The sequence below is a fragment of the Lynx canadensis genome, chromosome B4 (genome assembly GCF_007474595.2).
Source record: "Lynx canadensis isolate LIC74 chromosome B4, mLynCan4.pri.v2, whole genome shotgun sequence".
NCBI lineage: Eukaryota > Metazoa > Chordata > Mammalia > Carnivora > Felidae > Lynx > Lynx canadensis.
The window spans coordinates 137,194,244-137,220,215 of record NC_044309.1 but is presented as its reverse complement, the minus strand read 5'-3'; the positions used below and the strand labels follow the sequence as shown (position 1 = coordinate 137,220,215).

General features: G+C 57.8%; 1 protein-coding gene across 2 annotated transcripts in view; it reads right to left on the bottom strand.

Moving 5' to 3' along the window:
- The window catches only part of FBLN1 (fibulin 1), an 85,332-nt gene extending 67,390 nt beyond the window's left edge, over positions 1-17,942 (bottom strand). Inside the window, exons 1-2 of one of the 2 annotated variants that reach the window (XM_030320921.1) lie at positions 17,747-17,942; positions 1,362-1,467 (exon numbers count right to left, since the gene is read on the bottom strand). In XM_030320921.1, coding sequence (XP_030176781.1) covers positions 1,362-1,467; positions 17,747-17,822 — 182 coding nt within the window. In that variant the 5' untranslated portion in view covers positions 17,823-17,942. The remainder of the gene's footprint in view (positions 1-1,361; positions 1,468-17,746) is intronic. The other variant, XM_030320920.1, reaches the window with a different exon arrangement.
- Between the last annotated feature and the right edge of the window lie 8,030 nt (positions 17,943-25,972).

The window sequence follows — 25,972 nt, the reverse complement described above, 5'->3', positions numbered from 1 at the left end:
TCTTCCCTCCTCCTCCTGTCATCGTCCCGGCCCCAAAAGCATGGTGTCACAACCCTCCTTTTGCACTTGGGGAAACCGAGGCTCTGTGCTGGCTCAGGTTACGCAGCCAGAAATCCAGCCCAGGCCACCCAGCTTCCCAGGGCCAGGCTGCTCCTCGCTGGCTCGGTCCCCAAACACAGCGCTCGGTGCTGACCGCCCGGCTCTGCCTCGGCCCCTCCGAGCCACGCTCGGGAGCCAAACTCCCAGCTCTCGCCCATCAGACGCCCCGCAAATTCTGAGTGCGTGGCCTCCCCCCTCCCCGTCAAGTCAAACAACCGACCGTCCTGTTTTCTCTCCCTCTGTTTGGTCCACGACGCTCTGGACCTTTCAAGCATTTTCCCAAATCGAGATTTACGTCGCCCGGCGACGCTGGCCGATCGCGTTATGCCCGTTGCCAGCTGAGATGAAGAAGTCCAGAACGAGGGAAGGAAACTTCACTGCGCCCTCCTTGGCCGCTCTCCACCCAGCCCCCCGCGGCTCCGAGGGCCGCACGGAGGAAACGCACGGCTGTCACAAGGAGGGAACGCTCTCGGGGCCTCGCCTCCCTGACATCTGCTCCCCGGGCGAGCCGATCGGGGTTCGAATCCCAACGCCGTCACCCACCGGCTGTGCGCAGGGGGCAGAGCTCAGGTTCCTGGGCTGTAAGCCGGGATTAACAGCGGGGTTACGTGAGGAAAACGTTCATCACACACAGCAGGGAGCAAGCAGCTCTGTACGGGCCCCTACTCTTACTGTTACCTTTCCGGTGACGATCGACATTCCAGACCTTCATGGTTTACTCGACGCTTAACGCCTGCCAAACCTTCGAGGGAGCTTGGGTTAATTTAGGGAAAAAAAGCACAGTTCGTCCAGGTTTTGGCTACTGCGTAGGGGAACAACCGTCTGCGGGAACGCTGCGCTCTGGACGGGCTCACGCGCGCTGTCGGGGTCTGAAGGCAGGCCACGCTGTGACTCGCCAGTCACGTGATCTCATCCGACCGCCCCTCCCCCCCCCCCCCCAAACAGACCCCTTTTTGTTAGGAGGAGACTGACTTGGCCACGGCGCCCAGCGGTGGCAGAGAGAACAGCCACCCCGGCGAAGCTCTCTTTGCTCTGCAGCCCAGCGAAGGGGAGAGACGCCCGGGCCGCCCCAGGAAGGGGGAGCCCCGTCCCGTGCAGGGACGTGGGAGCACAGAGGAAGGAGGCGGGGGTCATCCGCCACGCCCCCCACAGCCTGGGCAGATCTGGGCCTGCACGCCGGACTCTGCCAGGGGTCCCGGCACAGCCGGCTTCCTGCGAGAGGAACACCGTTCTGGTAAAACGGCCGTCACTGGCAAACGTACCTGCATTCCTTGGATTCCGAGGCATAAGGCAGTGAGCAGTCCCTGTGCTGTGTGGCCATCTGATGTCCGTCTGCACAGCAAGCCTCCATGAGGGTGTCTGCGGCCACTGTGCGGGAAGAGAGCAGGGCGCCTGGTGAGGGGGCCGGCTCACCACTCACTCACGCGAGGTCCCCTTGGACAGGAGCCCCTACCCCACTTCCTCAGGCATCCACAGCAGGTGAGGCCGGACCGGACGGGCCCGCACACATCCTCGGACGCTCCACAGCGTGAACTTTGAACCCACTGGGTCCTGGGCTGGAATCCACGCCGTCTCCTTCCTGGGAAAGCCTAACGCCTCAACCAGTACCTTAACCAGTACCTTAACCGGTACCTTCCGCATCCAGTTCTGACGGGGCTGCGGCTCAGCACCCGGGATCCACACCCACTTGGGCTGAATCCCTGCTCCGGCCACACAACAGAAACTCGGATGGGGACCCTGCCCAGACAGGTCGGGAGGGCAACCAAGGCAGGGACGTGAGCACGCGCCGGGCAGCCCGGCAGCAAGGGTGTCCAGGCACCGGAAACCAGACTCTTAGAGGGTCAGAAATGGGGGCGGCCTGGAGGCTCCCGGCAACGCTGATGAGACAACCCAGGGAGCCTCCCCTGCTGAGCGGAGGGCAGACTCCAGGGAGGACTGTGGCATATACAGACCCGGAGGGCAGAACGGAGACGGGGGCCCCCCACGCCACGAGCCCACCCGGGTGAGAAGAAAAGAGCCAACATTTCTAGGCCAGCTTCTGGGAGCCACGTCCGGGCGCTCTCGGTTAATTTCTGCAGCAACTTGTTGGCGGGGTGGCAGTCCTCGTGATACAGCGGCTGACCGCTCCTGCCCTTGATCTGCACGAGACGGGCGTCTCCGCTCACCCGAAGGACAGGAGGAGGGCTCCCCAAGGACAGGAGGTTCAGCAGCCGGCCCACGCATGCCCTCACAGCTGGACGACGGCCCTCCGGTCCCCAGCCTGGCTCTCGGCCTCACCCCAGACGGCTGCCCCAATGAGCCTCGTGCCTCGGGGGAAGGAGAGGACCCCCCCCCCCCAAGGCAGGAACAGCTTGGTACCGAGATGCCCTCAGCCTAGAGGACTCGCGTGGCCGGGAGCATTAGCACCAAAAGCCTCTGCGGCCTGAGTGCAGGATGACGCTGTGCAGGACGTTGCGAAACTGGCTTTACGAAACCCCACGTTTTCTCACTGATGGCTTTCCAGCACCCAACGGGGTAAATCCCACCGGGCCTGGCAGCGTTTCGAGGCGCCAGCAGCCATGGGTGTCCCGTTGGAGTCCATTATTCTTCCAAGGCCGGGCCCTCGGGGCGGCCCCAGAAGGGAGGCTCACTCTTGGGCTTCGCACGAGGCCGAGAGTTCCTAAAACACCAGCTTTGACAACCGGCCGTCAACCAGCACAAACACCTGTGCAGTCAGACCGGGCGGGGCACATGCTGCCCTTGAAGGCCCTTCAGGCCGGCAGAGACACTGCCGTCGAGCACCAAGAGTAGCCCTTCCAGAAAGATCCCGGGAGAGTTAGTGCACGGCCGGCCCTTTCCCGTGGCCAGGAGGACTAGGGGTGTCGCCTGGAACCGAGTCAGGGCTACCCCTCCGCCGGGGCTTCCGGGGACCCCTGGGCTGCTCTCTGCAATGAGGGAGGTACCCGTCCCGGCCCCACCCCCACGGGGCCAGCGGGGGCGGGGGGGGGGGGGGGGGCCAAGGTGGTTTGGGTGAGAGTGACAATCCACCCAGCCTGGCCTGGGTGCCCCCCTGCTCACAGCCCACCCCCTGTCCGGGGAGCACACCTCACTGTTCCAACATTTCCGATGGCCTTGCCCTCCCAGCCGCAGAGGTCTTACAAGCTGGGCCATCCCTTTTCCTCACGTTCCTCGGCACAAAGCTGGCAAGCAGCAGCTACAGGGCCGAGCGGAAAAAGCATGCGCTCTGGGGTCACAGCTCCAATCCCGGCTCCAGCCCTTTCTTGCTCTGTGACCCCAGGCAGGTGGCTTCCCCTCTCTGAGCCAAAGCTCCAACGGTGAAAACGGGGCTCAAAATAACCTTTGCAGAGATGCTGAGCGAGTGCGCTTAGAAAGGTCTGAGCACACAGTGAGCTCTCAGAAAACAGCGCTTGATTATGTGTTTTCATTTTTTTTAACATTTATTTTTGAGAGAGAGAGAGAGAGAGAGAGAGAGAGATAGAGACAGAGCACGAGTCGGGTAGGGGCAGAGAGAGAGAGAGAGACAGAATCCAAAGCAGGCTCCAGGCCCTGAGCTGTCAGCACAGAGCCTGACATGGGGCTCGAATCCATGAGCTGTGAGATCATGACCTGAACCGAAGTCAGAAACTTAACCGACCGAGCCACCCAGACGCCGCTTGATTATGTGTTAAAGAAACAAAGGGGGTATGCTTGCCATGGCCCATGAGAAATGGGGAACCACGGCCCTGTGTGGGTGTGTGGAAGCCCCCAGGGATGAGCAGTGGCCCCAAGGCCTCCCTCGGACTCTGAGAAAGGCAAGCCCAGTTAAAGCTTAGACTCCCACAGCCAGCTCAGCAGGGCGAGAACTTTGTGCCCGGGGCTGTGGAAACATTTGGAAATGATTCTCCCTGGGGAACCTGAGCGCTTTGAACCTTATTCTCAGCAGGACAATAAAATGTTAAGTCCTCCGCTCCGTTCAGAAATCTGAAATGTCCCTGGAATGCTTGAAGCAGCCACAAGGCTGGGACTTGTGCAAAGCAGAGCCTTCTGGGGGCTGGGTCCCGGGTTTGGGGGACGGGGGGGGGGGAATGAGCAGGCAGCCAGGTGGGAGCCCCACGGCCATCTGGGGCCAGCTCATCCCCCTTGGGCGTGAGGCACCCCATCAGCCTCGCGCACGGCCCCATCAGATTAGCGGTGGAGAGCCCGCCAGGGTCCACAGCCAGCCGGACAGTGATGAGGCAGAGGCACGGGGAACAGACCGGGCAGGGCATCACGGCCCCCATCGTAATAACCAGCCTGACACCAAGTAAGCCTCTTTGCATTCAGCATCTCTCTCCCCCTCGACCCCTCAAGCCCTCTTTCTATGCCATCATTGCAGGCCACACGGCATCACGCTGTAGAGCAGAAAAGGCAACTTTCCCAACCCGTTCCCCCTCTCTCACTTCCGGTATTTTATACTCAGGAACGAACAGCTCTGGGTTGAACACCTTTGTTCATAAACGTTTATTCCTCAAGTCCTGAGCATTGGCGTAGGCCAGAACAGCCAAAGGAGAGGAGCTGGATCAGGGGGGAAGGCATTCTTGGGCAATCCCAGCGGGTTGCCGTCCCAAGAAACACCCAGCCCCACCAACCATGTGGCTGGAGCACGGTGACCAGGGACATGTTTGCAGCCAGCACCTGCGGCCGATGGGTGACCTGCTAGAGCTGAGCCAACTGGCCAAAGTTCATGGGCTTCTGGTGAAGGCTGAGGTAGTGAGCTGGGGATGAGCTGAGAGCTGCAGCTTAAAGTCAGAGGGACCTGAGGGAGAATGCCGGCCGCTGTATTTATCATGCTCCTTTGGGGTGGGGCAGTGCAGAGGGAAGGAAGGGTTCAGCATCAGGCAGAGCTGGGTTTGAGCCCCGGGCCTCACTCTGCAGCTCACCATCCCTGGGCAAATTCTTGAAGCCATCTGCACCCAGGTCTGTGTCCCAATCTGTGAAATGGGGCACGGACTACCAAATCACAGGGTTCTTGTGGGCGCCTGGTGCACGGAAGGCAGCCAGAGAATTCCCTACTTCTGTTCCTCAACCATCCCCATTCACCACTGTCTTTAAACCGTTTGCCGTGGGTACTCTGCCACCGAACTGTCACATCAGCAGCTACAGGTTGGATTCCAAACATAATTACACAAGGAAGGAACCAAATGGAGTTAGGTCACCTAACAGTGACGTGGACATAAATGCTAAGGTGTCCTCGTCCCCACCTGGAACACACCTCACTCACCCAACACCAGTGGGTGGCCAGCTCCACACTTTGAAGGAGTGTCACTCAAAATCCCTGATGTTTCCCTGCCAACCTCTCATTTCACTGCTCCTTGGTCTGGGCTCTGACCCCTCTAGGCTCTGGCCCTTCTCTGTTTCGCCCTGTCACCTGCTCGCCTCCAGACATCACCCAGTTCTGTTGGGATGTCCCTCAACACCGTGCCTCCTCCCCCATCTCTGCCATTACCACTGGTACCGCACACTCACTGGGCACCTACTATGTGCCAGGTACAACACGGGCGCTTCCTTGATTCCCCCAAGGACCCAGGGAGGCCAGTTCATTAGGGTCCCCGTTTTGCAGATCAGAAAATTCCAGCTCAGAGAGGTTAATTGACCAGCTCAAGGTCACACAGCCAGAGGGACAAAGTCAGGCACCAGGTTTGGTTTCGACAGCCTCCAAAGCTAGGCTCGTCTGCCTCCTGGTGAATTAAAAACTCCTCTGGGGCAAGGATCTCATTCTTCTCCTCTCAGTGACCCTGAACCACCCGCCCATGCCCGGCACAAACAGCAAGCGAGGCTCAGGAAGTTGAGCAGGACGCAATGGCCACAGGCATCTTCACCGGGGGCCTGATGGGCAAGACGACCTTGAAGTATAGGGTTTGCTGCAAACATGCCTCTTCAGGGGGAGGGAATGATCCCAAAGGACAACGCTTGATTGGAGCCGACTTCCGCAAAGTGCCAGGCTGCCGAGAATTTAAGCAAGAGCCTGGGACCTGCTGGGGCATCGGTCTGAGACTCCAGAACTGCCACTCTCTTGGCCTTGAGACGGTTACCCCCAGCCCGTCGGAGGAAAGCGGAGCTGCGGGGAAAGGAGGTGGAGCGAGGGGGACACCCTGAAGAATGTTCCGGCGTCACGGCTCAAGATGTCAACAAAGATACCGTCTGCAGTAGGTCTGTCTCTAAAAAACAGGTGTATCCTGTCCAAGAAAAGGTCTGTTGTGAACTTATGTTCTGAAACAAATAAAGCCTCCCGGCTCCTCCCAAGCGTCTCCTTTCGATGGGGCAGGGCCAGACTCTCCAAAGCACAAAAGCCAATACCACTCCCACCCCCGGACACACGTCTTCCAAGAAACGTCCCAACTGGAAAGGGACGCACGGTCTTTGCTGTTTTCATACGTGTCCCCTTTGTAGTGAACAAGCCTTACTCTGGTGGTGAAAAATCACTTTGGGTCAGAAAGAGAGGTGGCCCAGGGAAAGAGTACCAGGCAGGGAGCCCGGGCTGGTGTCCCTGCTTTGTCCCTGGTGTTCACGAGGGGAATTACAGTCACTACAAATGTTTGCCGTAACCCGGACACAGAGTACGGAAAACCATTGCCTATGGTGCTTCCATCCTAAAGACCCCAACGTGCTGTTCCATTAAAACCATGTAGAGTAGAACAGTCTGGACCATCACTCACTCTCCCTCATTGCCTTTTTTTTTTTAATGTTTATTTATTTTTGAGAGAGAGAGAGAGAGCTTGAGTGGGGAGGGGCAGAGAGAGAGGGAGACAGAGAATCCAAAGCAGGCTCCTCACTGACAGTGGAGAGCTCGACACGGGGCTCGAACTCACGAACCGTGAGATCATGACCTGAGCCAAAGTCAGATGCTTAACCACAGAACCACCCGGGCCCCCCCGCCTTGCCCTTCCTCGTTCCTATAGAACAATGGCCGTGCATGCATCCCTGGGTTAAAATGAACTTGAACACCCCGCACGACTGTTGTCTTTAAAAAAAAAGCTGACCATCTAAGAGCGAACTAAACGCTTCATTTAAAACGCCGTGGTCGAAGACGACATCCTCAGTGAAACAAGCCAGTCGCAAAAGGATAAATAAACACTGCCTGATTCCACTTAAGAGGTCCCGAGAGGAGCCGCATTCACACAGACGGAAAGTAGGTGGGGAGTTCATGCTTCTCGGGGACAGGGCCTCAGTTTGGGGAAAGGAAAGAGCTCTGGAGATAGCTGGTGGCACAACAGGGTGAAGGTTCTTAACTCCCGACTGTGCACTTAGAAACGGTTCAAGTGGTTAACGTTATGTGTATTTCATCACAATGGAAAAAACACATTAAAAAAAACTGAGTGGGGGGGGGTGCCTGGGGGGGCTCAGTAGGTTAAGCCTCCAACTTCGGCTCAGGTCCTGATCTCATGGCTCTTGAGTTCGATCCCCACATCGGGCTCCCTGCTGTCACCGTGGAGCCTGCTCCGGACCCTCTGTGTCTGTCTGTCTGTCTCTCTCTCTGCCCTTTCCCCACTCATGCTCACACTCTCTTTCTCTCAAAAATAAATAAACATTAAAAAAATTTTTTTAATTGAGTGTTTGTGTGGCATTTTGTATCACCCTTCAACAGAAGAGGAGTTGGGTGTTCTGCTGATTAACTCACTTGCCTCTTTCAACTGATGTTGTGGTTTGTTTTTTTTTTTTTTAATGTTTATTTATTTTAGAGAGAGAGAGGGAGACAGAGTAGGAGCGGAGAGAGAGAGGGGGCGGGCACAGAATCCGAAGACAGGCTCCAGGCTCCGAGCTGTCAGCACACAGCCCGACGCGGGGCTCGAACCCACGAACCGCGAGATCGTGACCTGAGCCCAAGTCGGACGCTCAAGCGACTCAGCCGCCCAGGCGCCCCCAACAATCGGTGTTGTTTTACTGCATGAATGTGAAGACCGTAGCAAGGATTAATTCGGTAAACCGTGTCTTAGAACATCCTCTCATAGCAGGTTGGTGGTGAATACGACGTTTTACGCAGCAAGCCAGGTGACCTCCAACGGAACAAGTGAAATGTTAAGTAACGAAGGAAAGCAGAGGGTGGCACTCACTCCCCGGCCCAGGCAAGAGCCAAGGGAAGGCTTCTGGAGGTGACAAGGAGGCCGTCCTTCCATCGTCGCTTCCCCAACCACACAGGGAAGAATTCAGCATCGTCAGTGGAGGGGGGGGTGGGGGGATCCCCAGCTCCGCGCTGACACGGGACGCCCAGCTGGGCATCAGGTCACAGAAATCCCACGTGGAGACCCCGCCACGCCCGAACGGCCCTCAGCAACCTGGAGCAAATGAGGACACTTCTGTCTCTTCCATCCCTAACTTCTGGGAGCGATGCCAGTTATCGATGCCCGCCCATGCCCGCTGCCCAGCTGGAGGGGCTCTTAGGAGAGAAGCGAGGCCTCGGGCAGCCTGCAGTCTTCTCGCTCAGATCGCTTCCCTCCCTTCGGAGAGGAAGCTTCGATAGAGCACAGTTAACCTCCGGTTCCTGTACTCTGACTGCGTGAAGTGGGTCCACAAAGCATAATATAAACCAAGCAAAACCTCTCTTGCAAACTCTTCTTGGCTTTGGACTCGGGCATCCCAAGGGAAGGCGAGAGACGTTGTGGATCAAAACCGCCCAGCCCCGGGGGCGCCCCGGGAGGCTCGGTCGATTAGGTGCCCGCTCTCGGTTTGGGCTCAGGCCCTGATCTCACGGTTTTGCGAGCTCGACCCCACGTCGGGCTCTGCGCTGGCGGTGTCTGGGATTCCCTCTGCCCCCCGCCCTGCGGGCTCTCTGGCTCTCAAAAATAAACCGCCTGGCCCCAAATCTGCCCTCCACCTCACTGAGCCCCCTTATCTCCATCCATCAAACGGGGCGGTAACTGTGTAGGGCTGGGAAGAACAATGTGCTAATTCGGGCAAAATGCTTACGTCGGTGCCCGTCCGCAGAAAGAACCCTCCCAATCGGGCAGCCACAGAAGGCACCGCACCGCTAGGGAGAGGGCATCCTTCTTGACGGGAATCACACGCTCCCCCAGACTGACACGTCGCCAGAGGACCGCCACCCCGCCCCCTGCCCTCGGGAAAGAGACACCCCCGCCGGAAGTCCCTGGTGAGCAGGTGGACAGACAGACTGGTTCAAGGGCAGCGGATGCCATCTGTCCACTGAGACAGCCGCTAAAACCAAACCCCTTCCAGGCGAATTACGCCTTCGTGAAGGCTGCAGTATGGACTGTGAAACGGGGCGGTTCTGAACCCGTGGTCAAGAGGAGTACGCGTTCTTGTCGAGGGGTAGAGAGACAGACACACGTTCTCTCCAACACGGCAGATGCCGGCCGGCGGTCAGAGGGGTTCCGGGGTGCTCCTTGGATGGAAGCTTCCAGAATGCCAGCCTGCCACCTGCCATCCTCGCAGGGGCTCCGGCCGATGACTGACTGGCCTGTGAGCTGTCCTAAGCCCCGCACACATTCAAAAGAGCCCCTCTGTGGCCCACTCAGTCGGCGGACCATGCGACGCTCGACGTGGGCTGGGAGCCCGAGCCCCACGCTGGGGGTAGAGAGGACTTAAAAAAAAAATCGTGTTTAAAAAGCCCCTCTCATGACCCTTCCACGTGCAGGCTTCTGGCTTGGGGCAAGGGATTCCTGAGGTGAAAAGACAGGACCCCGTCCTCAAGGGGGTGGCCCAGGGAGGCACCAGGCAATTGTCACTGGGGTCTGGTGTACAGACCCTTGCAGGTCTGGGATAGGGACAGAACCATCCCCCTTCAAGGGCACCCGGCCTCCCAGGAGGAAGCAGGGCATGCCCGGGTCTGCTTTCAGGGCTCCACACAAGAGCCGCCCGTGCCTCAACCTCCCCCCCACCCCCACCCCAACCCTCCACCAGCACCTGCCACGAAGCATCTCCCAGATCTCTCCCTCCGGGCAGGAGCCTCCTTCCGCCAAGGCCAGCGGACACGTGGGCTAGCCTCACCTCCCGACATCTCTGCAGCATCCCACCCTGCGGGGACCCCTCTCTCCTGCTTCTGCTCTGAACTCTCCGGCCACCTGTCATGTGTCGTCTGCACCTGGCCTTTGGAAAGTGGAAGCCGGGTGGTGCCGGGCGCACTCCCTTCCGACAGCCAGTTCATCCACACCCACGCCAGTCCAGAGGCCCTTTCCTCCAGAAGTCTTCCGTCACTGACCCCCTCCACACACACACACACACACACGCACGCACACGCACACAGCAGTTCCACGGCCTCTTTGCACCCTGAGCTTCCCGGCACTTAGCACAAATAATTAACTGCACTGTGTACTTAGTGTCATGAGGGCTGGGTCCCTGCACCTTGCCCCACGCGGCCTCGGAACACTCAATACATTCCGGTGAAAGAATGATCTCATGTGATCCTAGCCACTCTAGGAAGCAGGGGGTCAGGGAGAGATTAAGCAAGTGGCCCGAGGCCACAGAGCAAACACGGAGGTGGCCTTGGAGCCTGGCTCGGACTCTAAAGCTGACCCCCCCCCCCCCAACACGCTGAAGGAAACTGGCTTCCTCCCAAAGCCGGACTTAGCAAAATCCAGACTTCTCAGCCAGAAAGATACATGAGGGGGTTCCGCGTCCCGCTTACGAACGCGAGTTGAGGGCCGTGCTCCCAGGTTTCAATCCTGGTGGGGCCGCTGTGTGCCCGCAGGCGCACTGCTTGACCTCTCTGAGCCTTGGTGGCCTCACCCGCACTCACGGAGAATGGGGGATAAAAACAGGAGTGGTTGCAGAGAGAAGTCTGATGTCAAAATAGGAGGCGTATGTAGGCAGCAAAGCTCCTGGTACATTTTACTCCAGCAGGTGACACGATCCAAAAGGAAAAACAGGCTCAAGAAAAATACCGGCTCGGGGCGTCTGGGTGGCTCAGTCGGGTAAGCGTCCGACTCTTAATTTCAGCTCAGGTCATGATCTCATGGTTTGTGGGGATCGAGCCCCGAGCTCGGAGCTTGCTTGGGATTCTCTCTCTCCCTCTCTCTCTGCCCCTCCCCTGCTCACGCTCTCTCTCCTCTCTCTATATATAAATAAACAAATAAATAAATAGAAAGAAAATACTGGCTCACCCCATTAGCATAAAAATGCTCCCATCTCAAAACCAGTCCTGGCAAGATCCCAGCCACCACCCAGGTTTCTGGAAGCCCCCAAGCAGGTACACTTCCCCCCTCAACGTGCCGGGCAGAGCTCAGTCCCGTGACCCCTCGCGCCCCCGCCCCGGCCATCCCCCTGGGTGGTCTCCTGTCGCCTCATCCTATGGGCTGAGACCCCCACATGTCTGCCTGTAGCCTGATCTCGCCCCCAAACCCAGGCTCCCCCAGATGTCAGACGGGATGCTTAGAGTGTCCACACAGAACTTGCGCTCTTCCCCACCCCGTCCAGCCCCCCATCCGTCCAGCTGCTCGCGCGACAATAACGGGGTCAGCCTGAATCATCCCTTGTCCCTCACCCTCTACCTCCCATCGCATGGTAAGTCCTGTCCACTCCAGCTCTACCTCTATCCACTTCCCGGCGGCCCCCCGACTGCCACTCTGCCCAGGGTACCTCTAGCCCTGGACCCTGCACAAGCGTCCACACTGGCTCATGCCGCCTCTCCCCAGATGCCATGCAGCAGTCCAGAGTGACTTCTGGAAACCTGAGCCAAATAACCTCACTCCTCTGCTTAACGTCCTCCGGCGGCTTCCCAGTGAACTGTGGATAAAACTCAGTCTGCGCCCCGATTTTTTTTTTTAAATTTTTTTTTTTCAACGTTTACTTATTTTTGGGACAGAGAGAGACAGAGCATGAACGGGGGAGGGGCAGAGAGAGAGGGAGACACAGAATCGGAAACAGGCTCCAGGCTCCGAGCCATCAGCCCAGAGCCTGACGCGGGGCTCGAACTCACAGACCGCGAGATCGTGACCTGGCTGAAGTCGGACGCTTAACCGACTGCGCCACCCAGGCGCCCCATGCGCCCCGATTTTTAAAGCCCTCCCGTCTCAGCTGCCCTCTGCCTCTGCCCCAGAGGTACACACTCCCTTCTGGTCCCTCCAATATACCTGGTCCCACCTGGGGCCTGGGACCAGCTGTTCCTTTTACCCAAAAGCTCTCCCCAGATCTTTCCACAGACGGCTCCTCGCCACTCACGCCTCAGCTAGGTATCCCCTCCCCTCTCTGCCCACTTGAGAGCCACCCGGGGCTGCTGTCACCGTCATGACACGTCATGGTCACTATGGCACCGATTCCTACCGACACATCCTCGTCAGGGCACCTATTCCTGTGTTTGCTGTTAGCAGGTGCAGTGGCCCCTGAAAAGATACATCCACGTCCTGACCCTGGAATGCGACCTTATTTGGAGTCAGGGTCTTTGCAGGTGCAATTAAGGATCTCAAGATGAGAGCCTCTTGGATCACCCAGGTGAGCTCTAAATCCCAAGACAAGTGTCCTTGGAAGAGAAACCCAGAAGGAAAAGGCAGTGTGAAGACAGAGGCAGCCACGAGCCCAGGAGCACCAAGAGCCCCCGGGAGCTGGGAGACGCAAGGGTGGACCCTTTCCCAGGGCCTCTGAGGGGACTGAAGTTCTACAGACCCCGCGATACCTGACTTCTGGCCGCCGGGACGGTGCGAGGACACATCTCTGTTGTCTTAAGCTGCTCAGTTTGCAGCAATTTGGTCCCGGGCCGCAGAAGACTCCTAGGGCACGCAGCTCCGCGTCCCCAGGGCCTCGTGCTTGCTGAGTACGTGACAAACTGACAAATGATGGGCTCATGACAAATAGCTCCTCAGGGCTCCGGCCAGGCCCATAAGGGATGCTTGGGAAACGTTTGCTCAATAGAACTGAGAAGCAGTCCTCTCTCTGGGCCTCAGTTTCCCCCACCTATACAAAGAGCGGGCCAGCTGATCTGCGGTTTCCGTGTCCTGACAGACAAACCACTCCTTCCCAAATTCTCAGGCGCCCATCATAAAACCTGGGCCCCATCGGACCCCAGGTGTAGGGATCCTGGAGGGCCCGGACCCCCATCCGTGTGGCGTCGGTGCAGCTAAGAACACACATCACAGACCCTCCACTTGGAGGAAGAAAGGCTCTGGGGCCCCCGCCCTCAGGAGCAGTAGGGGAGGGGGGCTTGGTGGTTGGGTCCCCCAGGAAGCCAGCAACAGGGTGGGCAGGAATCCAGTGTCCCCGCTCCCAGCGTTGGCCACGTCAGCACGGCCCTCTGGCAGGATCACTTGGCAAGGCTGGGGGCAGATTAAGCAGGAACATGACCTAAACAATTTCCAGGGCCGTCTTCTCCAGATGCCGGGCCCGCCCTGTTGTGTCTGGAACCCAGGTCCAGCCAAGGACATTTTCCTTTATAAAGGTGCCAGGAAAGGGGCGACTTCATACCCTGTGGACGGTTCTAGACCTCACCCAGGGTCCTGTGGTCAGAGGCATCTGCCCCTGCGTGCACCGTCTCCCCCCCACCCCCACAGCACTGCCTACGGCAGGTTCCTTGAGGGGTCCCTGAACCCCACCCCCAGATGGCAGCAGGCAGGGCCTGACTTGGGCCACACCCAAGGGAGAGGCAGGGCCAAGGCCAGGCCCTGGGCTGGGTCCCCGAGCAAACAGCCCTCCGGCACCACGGCCATGGCCTCCCCCGTACAGGACAGGCCTGTCCACGGATCTGAAACAAGACAGATGCCATCACCTTGGGGATCACTTCCTGCCAAGCCAGCCACGAGCCCCTCGAGGGCCCTGTGGTCCCCCGTGCATGCCAAACACGTGTTCCTCCTCAGGACACGCGTGCAGCAATTGTTAATGGGACTCGAGCGCTGTCCTACCTGCTCTTCCCCTCGTTAAATTTAAGGCGAGACAGCCGGGCGGTCAGGAGCATGTTGTGCTGTGACCTGGCCTTCTATTTACAGCTGTGCTTCCCAGGCAAGTTACTTAACTGCTCTGGGCCTTGGTATATATGTCTGTAAAATGAAAACAATAATAGTACCCTCTTCATAGGGTTGTTGAGAGGATTAAATTAGTGGCTAAATGTAAACTATGCCACTTATAATTTCCTAGAGCAGAGCGTGTACTCATTCCAGATTTACGGAAACAGAAGCACAGAGGGCATGGGATTGGTCACTTTCAGAATCGGGACCGGTCTCCCAACCTCCTTCGAGGGCTGGCTCCCACCACGTAGGACCTCGTGATAACACGCAGGCACCTGGCTCCCTCCTGACCCAGAGTCAGGTGAGGACCAGCCTGAGGGCTAAGGGGGCAGGCCCAGCGGGCACCGACCCAGCCCCTGGTCCTGCCTTCCCAAGGCTCCCAGCCACACCCTCTCATCTCCAAGCTCCCTCCAGGCTGAAGCGTCTCGGATCCCAGGGAAGCTGACACAATGGCTGTCCCCATTTGGTTATGTGGTCACATCTGGGATCATTACAAGGAGACTGGAACCATGCAGCGCCTGCAAAGGCATTTATTAGTCAAACTGTTATAATCGGATGTTTTGCAAAGTAGGGTCTTTTATTACAGATAAAATACACCGGCGGGGGGATTGTGCGCGCCATTAGAACTGGCTCCGTAAAGCTTCGTCTGCACGGCTGCCCCACCCGACGCACCCACGGCTCAGGGCCCTGCCATCAAAGGAACTAACTGGAGGGAAGAGGGGACGTGTCCACGTCCTCTCTCGCCTCCCGGGCCTCTGCCCATGCTGCTCCCTCTGCCTGAACACCACCCTCCCCGACCTTTCCAGAAACCCAGCCAGCTCCTCCCACACCCCACCTTGCATGCTGCGTCCTCGGGTGGGGGGGGGGGGTCCTCCCTGACTCTCTGCCTGTCGGGGTTGGTTTGAAATGGACTGTTGGCTCTTCAGGCTCTCCTGGGGGGTGGGGACCCCATGGGCAGAAAGGCCAGGCCTCTCTTCTTCCTCACCGTGTCCCCAAGATTCAGAACAGCGTCTGGCACAGAGCCGACACCTAGTGCCCCGACGACTGATTGCCCGGGGAGCTCAGCTGACGCCGCTCTGCCTGACCTTCCCCGACACGGCTCTGGCCCTCGACAGCTGCCGGTTCGGAGGCCCTTCTGGGAAAATGAGTAGGACTTTCAGAGCCTTCTTGGGGACAAGGACACCGGCTTACCCTGGGGAGGGGGCAACACAAATGATAGGTCATAGTAATCCAGCTACCTTGGCAGACCTCGCCCCCCCCCCCCCGTCTGTCCCTCAGTCCTCAAGACAACCTAAGAAGTGGGTTTCTGTTCTGTTTTACAAATGAGAAAACCACCAACCTTCGCATGGACTTTTCCAGCAGGATACGGGCAACCTTGTTTCCCGTCCCACCAAAGCTCGTGGTGCCCTTCCCCCCGCCCCCCACAGTCCAGCACGGGTGGCAGACAGAGCCCTGAGTTGAGGGGGGGTCTCAGGCAGTACCAGAAGAAGGTGTCGCCCGGAGCCCTAGGGGCACCCCCAAGGCTCATCTTCATGGATTCAACGCTCTGGCAGCCCCCCTCCCCAGTCTGTCTCCCCCCACCCCCTGCCAGCCTGGGAAAGTTCCAGCAGCGGTGCGGGCCACGTGTTTCCAAGCCAAGCCCTCTCCCGTCTTTGTTCTCCCTCCCAGCGACTTGCTCTGTAATCAGTCGGAAACACTGCCCCGCCGGAGCCAGCCGGAGGCCAAGAAAGTCTTGGAGAAAACACAGTTGTCTTTCCCCAATGCCCTCCTCCTCTCCACTCCCTCCCTCCTGCCCCGCTCTCAGGAAAGCCCAACAGGGCAGACAGACACAGGACAGAGTGTGGCTCAGCTCTGTCCCTTGGCAGGGGAGATCAGCGCCCTTCTGCACCGCAGTGGCCGGGCCGAGTTTCAGCAGCTCGGCTAAAGGGCTCCCCACTCCATGGCCTTTTCCATGATCACTTTTCAATTAGGTTTCCCCGTGGACCCCGCAGGCCTGCAGCGTGAGGCCGTGTCACTTCGGGGAACCTTCGGGCTTCCAAGCTTGCAGCCGCAGAAGGAAACCGGGGAAGAAACCCCAAACTGTATGGAAGTCGCTGCAACTCAAAAGAGGGGCCGCCCCCAAAGACACGGAAGGCCACGCCACCGTGCGCAATGAGCGGGTTTGCTTTATCATGTGCCCCTGAAGTCCGGGCCTTCTCTGTAAAGACGACGTGCGCCCCTCCAGCCTGACCGAGTCTCCGTGTTTTTTCGGAGTCAGATGGCAGGGCAGCTTCCTCACACACGAGGCAGAACAGAACAGTGGAGAAGGACCGGGCACTCAGCCTCGGAAGAGTTCGCCCGGGCCTGTCGCAGTTGCCTTGTCTGCACAATACACGGGGGCCCTGGGGTCCTTTCTGTTTGAACAGGAGCTTTGTGTGGCCTCCGATCAGGGCCCCCCTCTGGGCTTGCTCTCATCTTCCGATGAATGCCCTTCTTCCCTCTGCCCACCTGGCCAGCTCCCGCCCAGGCACCATCCCCTCCAAGCCTCTGAGCCCCGGGGCGGGGAGGGGCGGGGGGGGGGGCGGCTCTTGCTGCCAACCCTGAGCCCTGCGCCTCCCATGCCCTCTCCCCCACCCCGCACATGATGGATACCCCCCCAGCACACACCCAGGACACAGCCGGAGCTCCGGGATCTGCTGCAGCCAGTGAGTGAGCCCGGGACCCTCTGCAGAGCTCTGCCCTCCGCCCCCAACCTCCCAGGGGCGACCTTTGGATCAAGACGGAGGGTGGTCACGGAGGGTGGTCACGGGAGAGGTGAAACCAAGCTAAGCCAGAGATAAAGGATCTAGGATTCCAAGGGTGGTCCAGGCCCCAGGAAGGACAAAGCCTCTGGGCAGGCAGGCCTGTCTAATGACTGATGAGTCACGGGTCAGCGGAGAGGTCAGAGGCCGCGGCTCTGCTCACCCGCAGCTGCACTTAATCCGCAGGGCCTGGTGGTCGCCTCCCAGGAGCTAGGCCTTGAGGGTGAGGGGAGAAACAGGAGCCATCCCAGGGCTGTCCGTCCTGGGCCGAGGGGCCTGGCCAGAGGTCTACCGGGGGAGACTCAGCCCCCTGGCCGCCACAGGGTGGGTGGGTTTGGAAGTGGCCTGATCCCAGCCCCGGCTGAGCATGTAGCCTGGCAGGACCTCCCTCGGGGCCCTCTGTGACCCAGGAGGGCAGAGGTTTCCCGACGACGGCTATCCCCAGACTGCTCCCTTCCTTTCTGCTCTCCCACGTCCACCCCTAACCCACGACTGGCTTGGTCTCCTGGGCAAAGTACTGTCCCGTCTCAGTCTTCTCGCCAACACGCTGGGTACGACAGCCCCTACCAAGAGGTGGAGGCGGGGGCAGTGAGAACCGATTCGCCAGGGCCTTCTGGAGGCAGAGCGCGGCCCGAGGGGCGCCGCGAGCGTCGGCTGGGGCTTCCTGCCCGCCTCCCAACCTTGGCCGCCGCGGGAAGACGGGTGGGCGCGAGCGTGGGCAGCGCGGGAAGGCGGGCGGGGGTGGGGGTGGGGAGGAGGACCTACGGTCTTTGAAACAAGTGCCCCAGGTCACCGAGACGATTCGGCCGGGGGCCAGGAGTGGGGTGCGGGGAGGGCACTGTCAGGAGCGCCGCGGGGGCGCAGCGCCGAGACGCCGACGGCTACTGCAGCTCCGGGACTTCCCGGAGGTGCGGGGCCGGGAGGGGAGCCCCTAGAGCGGGGGCCGTGGACTCGGGGCGCCCCTACCTCGGGCGGCCAGCAGCGAGAGGCCGCCGAGCAGCAGCAGCGGCAGCGGGACCCTCCTCGGCGCGGCGCGCTCCATGGGGCCGGCGGGCGGCGGGCGGCGGGCGGACAAAGGCGCGGGGCGCGGGGCGCGGCTCCTGGGCTCCACGCTCCGGCCGAGCCTCCGCAGCCAACGCTGGGCCCCGGCGGCGCGGTTCAATTATCCCGCCCCGGAGGAGGGCGCGGCGGAGGCGGGGCCGCAGGGCGCACGGGGCCCTCCCTCCCGGGCCGCCCCCCGCCCGGGGCGCGCGCACTCCGGCCCCGAGGGGAGGGGCGGGAACGGGCACCCCCCCCCAAACGTCTCCCCGGCGGGGGGCGCCTCCGGGCGGGACGCACCCCCTCCGCTGCCGCCCTCCCCCTCCCCCCCGTGCGCCGGAGAAACCCGATCCCTTCCCCACCCGCCGACCCGAGGGGCGGGCCGGGTAGCAAAGGTTAGCTCCGCCCGACTCCGCAGAAATGGCGGGGGGGGGCGGGGACCGCGGGAGCGAGGGGTCCCAGAGGGTCGGAGGCGCTTTCTGGGGGGGGGGGGGTGGAAGGGCGGTGCCCCTTCGAGGCGGGGGCTCCCCGCAGGACGTGGCCCGCGGGTCTGCTCGTTTCCCGCCTCCCGGCACTCACGGATCATCCCGGGGCCTGCAAGTCCGTCGCGACCTGGGACCCGGCTCTGCCCTCAGGAGACTGCCGCTCAGGCCAGACGAATTCAAGCGACATTCCCAACACCAGTGGCATGTGACGAACCCAGGGTCCCGGAGCGCAGAGGAAAAGATTCGGTTTGCGGGAGAGGAAGCAGCCTTGGAACGCTGGGCCTGCGCCAGCTACTTCCCTGTGCAGAATTCACGGCTCCAAGCAGGCCAGTGGTCACTGAGGGTAAATTAGTCTGTCGGAGCCATAAGTAAATTTGCTTTGTGTTTTAATGTTTTGTTTCTCTTGAGACAGACAGAGAGCATGAGCGCAGGAGAGCAGAGAGAGAGGGAGACACAGAATCTGAAGCAGGCTCCAGGCTCCGAGCTGTCAGCACAGAGCCCAATGGCGGCTCGAACTCACAAACCCTGAGATCATGACCTGAGCCGAAGTCCGATGTTTAACTGAGCCACCCAGGGGCCCAAATAAATTTGTTTTAAAAGGACAAAACCCCCAACTGGTGCCGGTGAAGACGCAGAGGAGACCCATAGGAGCACCATTCAGTTGAATGCACCGACCCCCTCACCCAGCAATCCCACCCCCACGTTTACACCCGGCACAAATGCACACACGTGTGAGTGTGCACCAAAAGCTGGGTACTAGGGTGTTCATAACAGCACTTTTCACACATACTAGCTTCCCGTTAGGAACTTCCCGACATCACCAGCAATAGAATGAAAACACATCGTGGGGCGGTGGCACCTCCCAGGTGGGTGAAAAGTGGGTGCTGCAGCCTTCGTGGAGCCCAAGAATGGCTCTCAGAGACACCACGGGGCCGTGGAGCCACGTGCTAAGGATGCCACGTGACTCGGTCTATGTGAAGCACGTGTACAGTTTAGAAGTCGGGAGAGTGATGGCCCTTGGGGAGCACGGGGAGGCCCTCTGGGGAGCTGGATCTGATTTTTAAATCTGGACGTTGGTTACAAAGTTGGGTTCCATTTATGAAAATTTTATCAAGCTGTTCACTTACGCTATGTGCCCTTTTCTAAATGGATGTTAGATTTAAAACTGTTAAAAAGAAGAAAAACTAAAAACCCTTGTGCCCTCACCAGATGCCTGGTAAGTGGGAGGTTTGCAGAGAGTGTAAGAACGCTCATGAGGGGGTTCGCTTGAGAAATCACAGCCTAAAGATGCTTCCCCAAAAGGGTGGCTTGGGATTGGCCCCCGAAAGATGAGCCGTGGGTTGGGGCTAAGTGATTCCTGCCCTGAGCAGCTCTCGAAGGTTATCTGGTCCGCTTAACCGGACGGTGGGGGTGTCTGAGGTTCGTGCAAGAGGCAGGCAGTTGGACAGGGGTAGGTGGGGAGATCTGAGCTGGAGACAGGTTTGTGCTTTGCTGTTTTGTTTTTTTTTTTTTAAGCCACGAGACAGTAAGGGGTCCCTGGGGAGAGTTTACCGTTCAGAGGAGCACCGCGTATCACACGCCTGCACGTTATTTTGTTAATACAACAGCCATAGTCGTTAGCGCCCCCATTCTGCAGATGAGAACACCAAGGCTCAGAGACGTGAGGTCACTGGCCAAGATGGGAGGATTTGGAGTCTGAGTCCCAGTCCTGGGCTTGTCTGAGAGTGACTCGTACCAAGGCTCTGTTTTTCACCGAATGCTGTAACAAACATTTCCCTGTCTTCCCTGTCTTATTAGAAATCTTCATTCCACATCTAGCGAGTGAATAGTATGAAAATCGCACACACGTTTGCTTCCCCACTCCCCTGGGATTGGACATGGAGGTCCTTTCAAATGGGGGGGGGTGGTAGTGGGGGTTGAGGGGTGAAACCCGCATGTTCGAGGCTCAGCTCCCGGCAGAGAACTGGATGCCCTTGAAGAGTGATTGCCGCACCCGGGAATGGACTGATTCACGTCCCCAGAGAGAGACGCGGCCAAGCCCCGGGTCTGTCCGCCACCCTCCGGCATTGAGTAACATCTTTGTTTAATTTGGGCCACTTCCACAGGCAAGAGGAAAGGGCGTCTTGCTTTTTCTCCGTATCATCGATCATCATCTGATGTATCACCACAGAGTTTGAACATGTTTCAGAGGCTTATTAGCCATGTGTATTTCTTTTCTTGTAACTTCTTTCATAACCTTGACTCGTTTGTTTTTGTAATGACCCAATTGTTTATGACAGGGGACAATCTAGAAACAAATACAGTGTCCAACAATAGGCTATTTTTTATGGTGGGTATGATTAGATTCAATTCTACCAACATTCCATGATTCAGTGGAATATTGTGCCGCTGTTGAAAGGGCTGAATTGGATTCCTGAGTAGAAATACAATCTTTGTGGGGCACCTGGGTGGCTCAGTCGGCTGAGCGTCCGACTCCGGCTCAGGTCATGATCTCACTCACAGTCTGTGAGCTCGAGCCCCGTGTCGGGGTCTGTGCTGACAGCTCAGAGCCTGGAGCCTGCTTTGGGTTCTGTGTCTCGTTCTCTCTCTGCCTTTCCCCCCTTTGTGCTCTGTCTCTCAAAAATAAATAAATGTTAAAAAAAATTTAAAAAAAAAGAAATACGATCTTTGTGGACTAATATTATGTAAAAAAACACACACACACACACCTCAAAAAGCAAAATTGAGTGTGAACGTAGAGGTCCACACTGCAATTGTATGCTGAAAAAACTGTATTCATGTAGCTCAAAGATCTAAAGGGAACGAAAAGAAATCGGAGATGGTGTTTACTAGTGAAAATTTTGTTCATTTTTTTTTTCAGGAACAGTTGCGACACAAAGGAATAATTGTGCCAGAAACCTGGGGTGGTATAATCCCTATACCTAAACTTGACCGAGTTATGATCACTGATACAGCTCCTGTTTTCTGACCAACGAACGTGCACCATTTCACCAGGGGAGACGTGGTTCTTCTGGAACGAAGTTCTAACCATTTTCCTTCTTGATGAACAGCACGCAGTGTGTAGTTTGCAAAAGATGGGACTGGTCTTCTGCGAGGTTCCATGGGGGGGGGGGGATTAGGGACCAGGGAGGCTCCCACCACCTAACCCCCGGCGGGGATTGGGAGGGAGGGCGCTGGGGCAAGACAACACCCCCCCTCCTTAGATTGTTCTCCAAGCAGGAAGCCACTTGTCATGTCCCACTGTGACAGCCCAGCTTTCTCGGATCTCAGAGGAGCAGCACAGGCTCCTTGCTCCCCGCCCCGCCCCCCCAAACAAACAGCTCTCCATTTGTTTGAAAGCTCATTGTTGGCACATGTGGGCTGTTTTTCTCCAAGTCAGAAAACAAATGGCTTTGACGCCTGCCCAAACTCTGGAGGACAAGCCTCCTGGGGTTCCTGCCTGTGCTCCCCACCCTGAAGGCTGTGGCTGCCCTGCCCCCCCCACCCCTCCCGGCACAACCCGGCCCTGCACCCCTAGCTCCGGGCTCCTGCAACACCCAGGCACCCCTGCCTTCCTGCCTCAGTGCTCCGCCGGCTCCTTCTGTCCTCCAGGAATCTGCCAAGATGCTACTTGGCCCAGGGCTCTTCCTGCCCGTGGTGCTAACCCAAGCGCCCGGGGGGGCCTGGGTGCTCCCCACCCTGCAGTTCCAACCCCTTCCCGACCCTTTTCCCTCTTGGTCCTCCTTGACGTCCTTGTCAACGTGTTGATTTTCGCTCCCGCCACAGGCCCATGCGCTCCCTGAGGGCAGGGACTGCGCACATCCTCGGTGCGCACAAAACCCTTGCCCTTGCCGGGCAACCGCGGGGAGGGTGGCCGCCAGCAGCTGGCAGTGGCGCGTGGTGAGCGTCAGAATCGCACGGCCTTGCAACGCCCCCTGGGACGGAGGCTGTCCTTGCATATCTCGGCCAAGGAGACAGCAGCTCGGGAGGTGGCCGAGTCCCCGACAGACACCGTGTGGCTCCCTGGGCCCTGTCCTCCCCGCGCGAGCTGACCCGGGCTGTGGCCCAACCACCTCCTCTACCCCTAGATCCCCTCCCGGCCCCTCTGGGTCCCTTTCCCGCTCTATCCTAGGGTCTCTTCCTCACTAGGAAGGTCCTGGGGCAGTGGCCTGACTAGAGTGACGCACGGGCCGAGAATTCTGTCCCCTCAAGGGGGCCGCAGAAAATTAGAGATTCCAAATTGTGCCAGATATATACAATTATACACAAAACCGTATAGCCCCGGGCTCCCCCATCCCCCAGCAGACATCTGTCTCCTAACCACGCCCCGCCTCCCCCCACCCCACCCCCGCAGCAGGGCACCCGAATCAAGGCCCTCCAGAACGACATGTTTGTCCTCAGGGGAGCGGCCATCAGTGAAAGGCCTACGCTGGGTGCCCCACATCTAGCGACAACTTCCTGTCATCAGGGAAGGCCACGACCACGGAAATCCCCAACAGTGGCGGGTGCGGGGGGGGGGGGGAGGTGCTTCTTATATTTCTGTCTCCCTTGTGACCCTAAAGTTGCAGATTTCCACGTGTCCAGCACCCACACACGTCTCGGGCCTTCTATCTAATTTCACTTGCACGGCCAGCCGTAAGGAAGGCGTGCCCCCAAGTCTGTGACTCCTGTTTCACAGCGAATGAAACGGGATCCTGGAGGAAGCTGCCGGCTTCATACGGACCAGCAGCTGGGCCGGGATGCAGTTTGGGTGTGTCTTATCACCCCAAGGTGCCCACCCAGCACAGTGCCAGGTGGTTGGTGGGAGCTGGGTGCTGAACTAGGCTTCTCCAAACTCCACCTGTGGAAGTCCCCCAGATTGTGACTGTATCTGGAGACAGGCCTTTAAAAAAGGGAATTAAGGGGCGCCTGGGTGGCTCAGTCAGTTAAGCTTACGACTTCGGCTCAGGTCGTGATCTCGCGGTTCATGAGTTCAAGCCCCTGCATCGGGCTCTGTGCTGACAGCTCGGAGCCTGGAGCCTGCTTGGGATTCTGTCTCCCCCTCTATCTGCCCCTTCCCCACTCACCCTCTCTCTCTCTCTCTCTCTCTGTCTCCCTCCCTCAAGATAAATAAACATTAAAAAAAAAAAAGATTTTAAAAAAGGAAGTAAGGTGGGGTGCCTGGGTGGCTCAGTTAGTTGAGCGTCTGACTCTCGATTTCAGCTCAGGTCATGATCTCCCGGTTGTGGGATCGAGCCCCACGTCGGGCTCTGGCTGAGTGTGGCGCCTGCTTGAGATTCTCTCTCTGCCCCTCTCCTTTGCTCATGCTCTGTCTCAAAAAAAAAAAATTTTTTTTTTTAAAGAGATCAGCATGTGTTTACATGCACGGGCACACACTTAGGGATGGCCATGTACAGACACAAGGGGACAGCCGTCTACAAGCCAAGGAGAGAGGCCTCGGGAGAAAGCAACCATGCTGACATCTGAATCCGAGGCTTTCAGTCTCCGGAACTGTCAGAGAATAAGTTTCTGTCTTGCAAGCCACACAGTCTATGGTACTTTGTTACACAGCTTTAGCAGACTACAACGGGTACAAAGACAAGGGTGAGGAAGAGGTGTTATGCATCGTGGTCTGGGACATTGTAAAGGGCATCAGAACCAGGGAGGGAAGGAGGAGAGGGAGCGTACAACATTCCAGGGCATTCTAGAACCTCAGCTGTCCTGGGACTCTATGGATCCAAGGAAGAACTGTTAGGGCGAATGCAAATAAAACCACCCTCATTTATTGTTATGTGAAACAGAGTTCTAGGAGTGCTGCCCTCTGCTTTGAAGCCTGGAGCTCCCGTGGCACCAGTGTGTTGACAAAAATGAGAGAAGCCGGGGGCGCCTGGGGGACTCAGTTGGTTGAGCATCCGACTCTTCATCTCAACTCAGGTCTTGAGCTCAGGGTGGTGAGTTCAAGCCCCGCGTTGGGAGCCATGTTTGTCTTCATGAGATCGTGACCTGAGCCGAAGTCATAAGCTTAACCGACTGAGCCCCTTAATTCCCTTTTTTAAAGGCCCGTCTTCAAGGCTTCACTTTGGGGGTGACGCCTACTTTAAAAAAAGAGAGAGAGAGAGAATCTAACTGAACAAATTCTGGAAAAACTGCCCCGATGCCTTCAGGACAGTGGTGGAAACTCAGACTGCCTTTTGTTTGGGTTTTTGTTTGCTTCAGGACAGACCTGCAGGTCCTTTTGCTGTTTGCCGGAGATACTGCCGAGGACTGGCAATCTCGAAACTTCCTGTTAGTCTGAGTTGCAGAGTGGGGATTCTGACGGGCACCTCTCATTTTCTCCCCTTGTTTGAGGGATTCTCCACTGAAGAGCTCTTGAGGGAGCCCTGATTTCTTCCCACTACAGAGTCTAAACTTGTACTTTTCCCACACCGGCCTCCCTCGAAACCAGGGTGCTGGCCTGTGACCGAGGGGAGCTGACCACACACAACCACCCCAGACTTTGTAGTGGGAGCTGGTAATGGAAAGAGGCAGGCCTGCTAGAAGCAGCAGCAGCAGCAGCAGAAACGTGAAATTTCTGGGCCTGAATTTGGCTGTGGCCCTGGCTTTACTCCAGATGTGCCTGGTCTAGCCCAGCTTCTAGGCTTGGTCTGCGGTATTGCCGATGGTTCTACGGGCTGCCCAGGACCCTTCCAATGAACTTCTCTCCATTTACATCGACCAAAGTCGGTGGCAACCGAGAATCCTGCTTGATACTTGGGATTGTTTACAGAATTAGAGGAGGAACGGGCATTCCCTTACGGATGGTGGGCAGTGAGAAGAGTGCTTCTAATTTCCGGTGGGCGTCTGGATGGGGTATCTGAACATGACTTTGGTTGCCACCGGTGGGAGGAATGTACAACTTTGTACGTGAGATTGTTGGGTTGAGTTCAGCACAGACAAGCTTGAAGAGAGACAGAGACAGAGAGAGACAAAGAGACAGAGAGAGAGAGAGGTATATTAGTGTGCTGAGAACAGCCCATGGGCAGAAGGTCGGGGGCACCATTGGGGAATCCTATCCTGCCATGGCTCCCTCTTGACAGCTGAACCCCTTATTAAAATTTTGCATTTTTTACAAGGGCAGACCTCTCAGTGCTTTCTATATTTTATTGACATTCTGAATGGCGTGTGTTTTCTACCGTGGTTTCTAAGTGGTGGCCACTCATATAAAGGAAAGTTGTAAGATTTTACGTATCCAATATGTACGGCTGTATGTGAGTCATGTGCAATTTTGTTTATTGCTATGAGATTTATAATAGGAATATGAGCATAAAAGGAAACATAACCACCAGTGTGTAGGAGAGAGAATAGTTAAATAAGGACGTGACATATCCCTGCTATGGAATATCACGTAACTTTTTTTTTTTAACATTTATTTATTTTTGAGACAGAGAGAGAGAGAGCATGAACAGGGGAGGGTCAGAGAAAGAGGGAGACACAGAATCCAAAACAGGCTCCAGGCTCCAAGCTGTCAGCACAGAGCCCGACGCGGGGCTTGAACCCACGGACCGTGAGATCATGACCTGAGCCGAAGTCGGATGCCTAACCGACTGAGCCACCCAGGCGCCCAACACGTAACTTTTTAAAATTCTGTACGAAGACCGTGACAACAGAGGTGGTTGTTTTTTAATAAAATGCAAATGAAGGCATAAGTTAAAATTGAATATATATAATATAT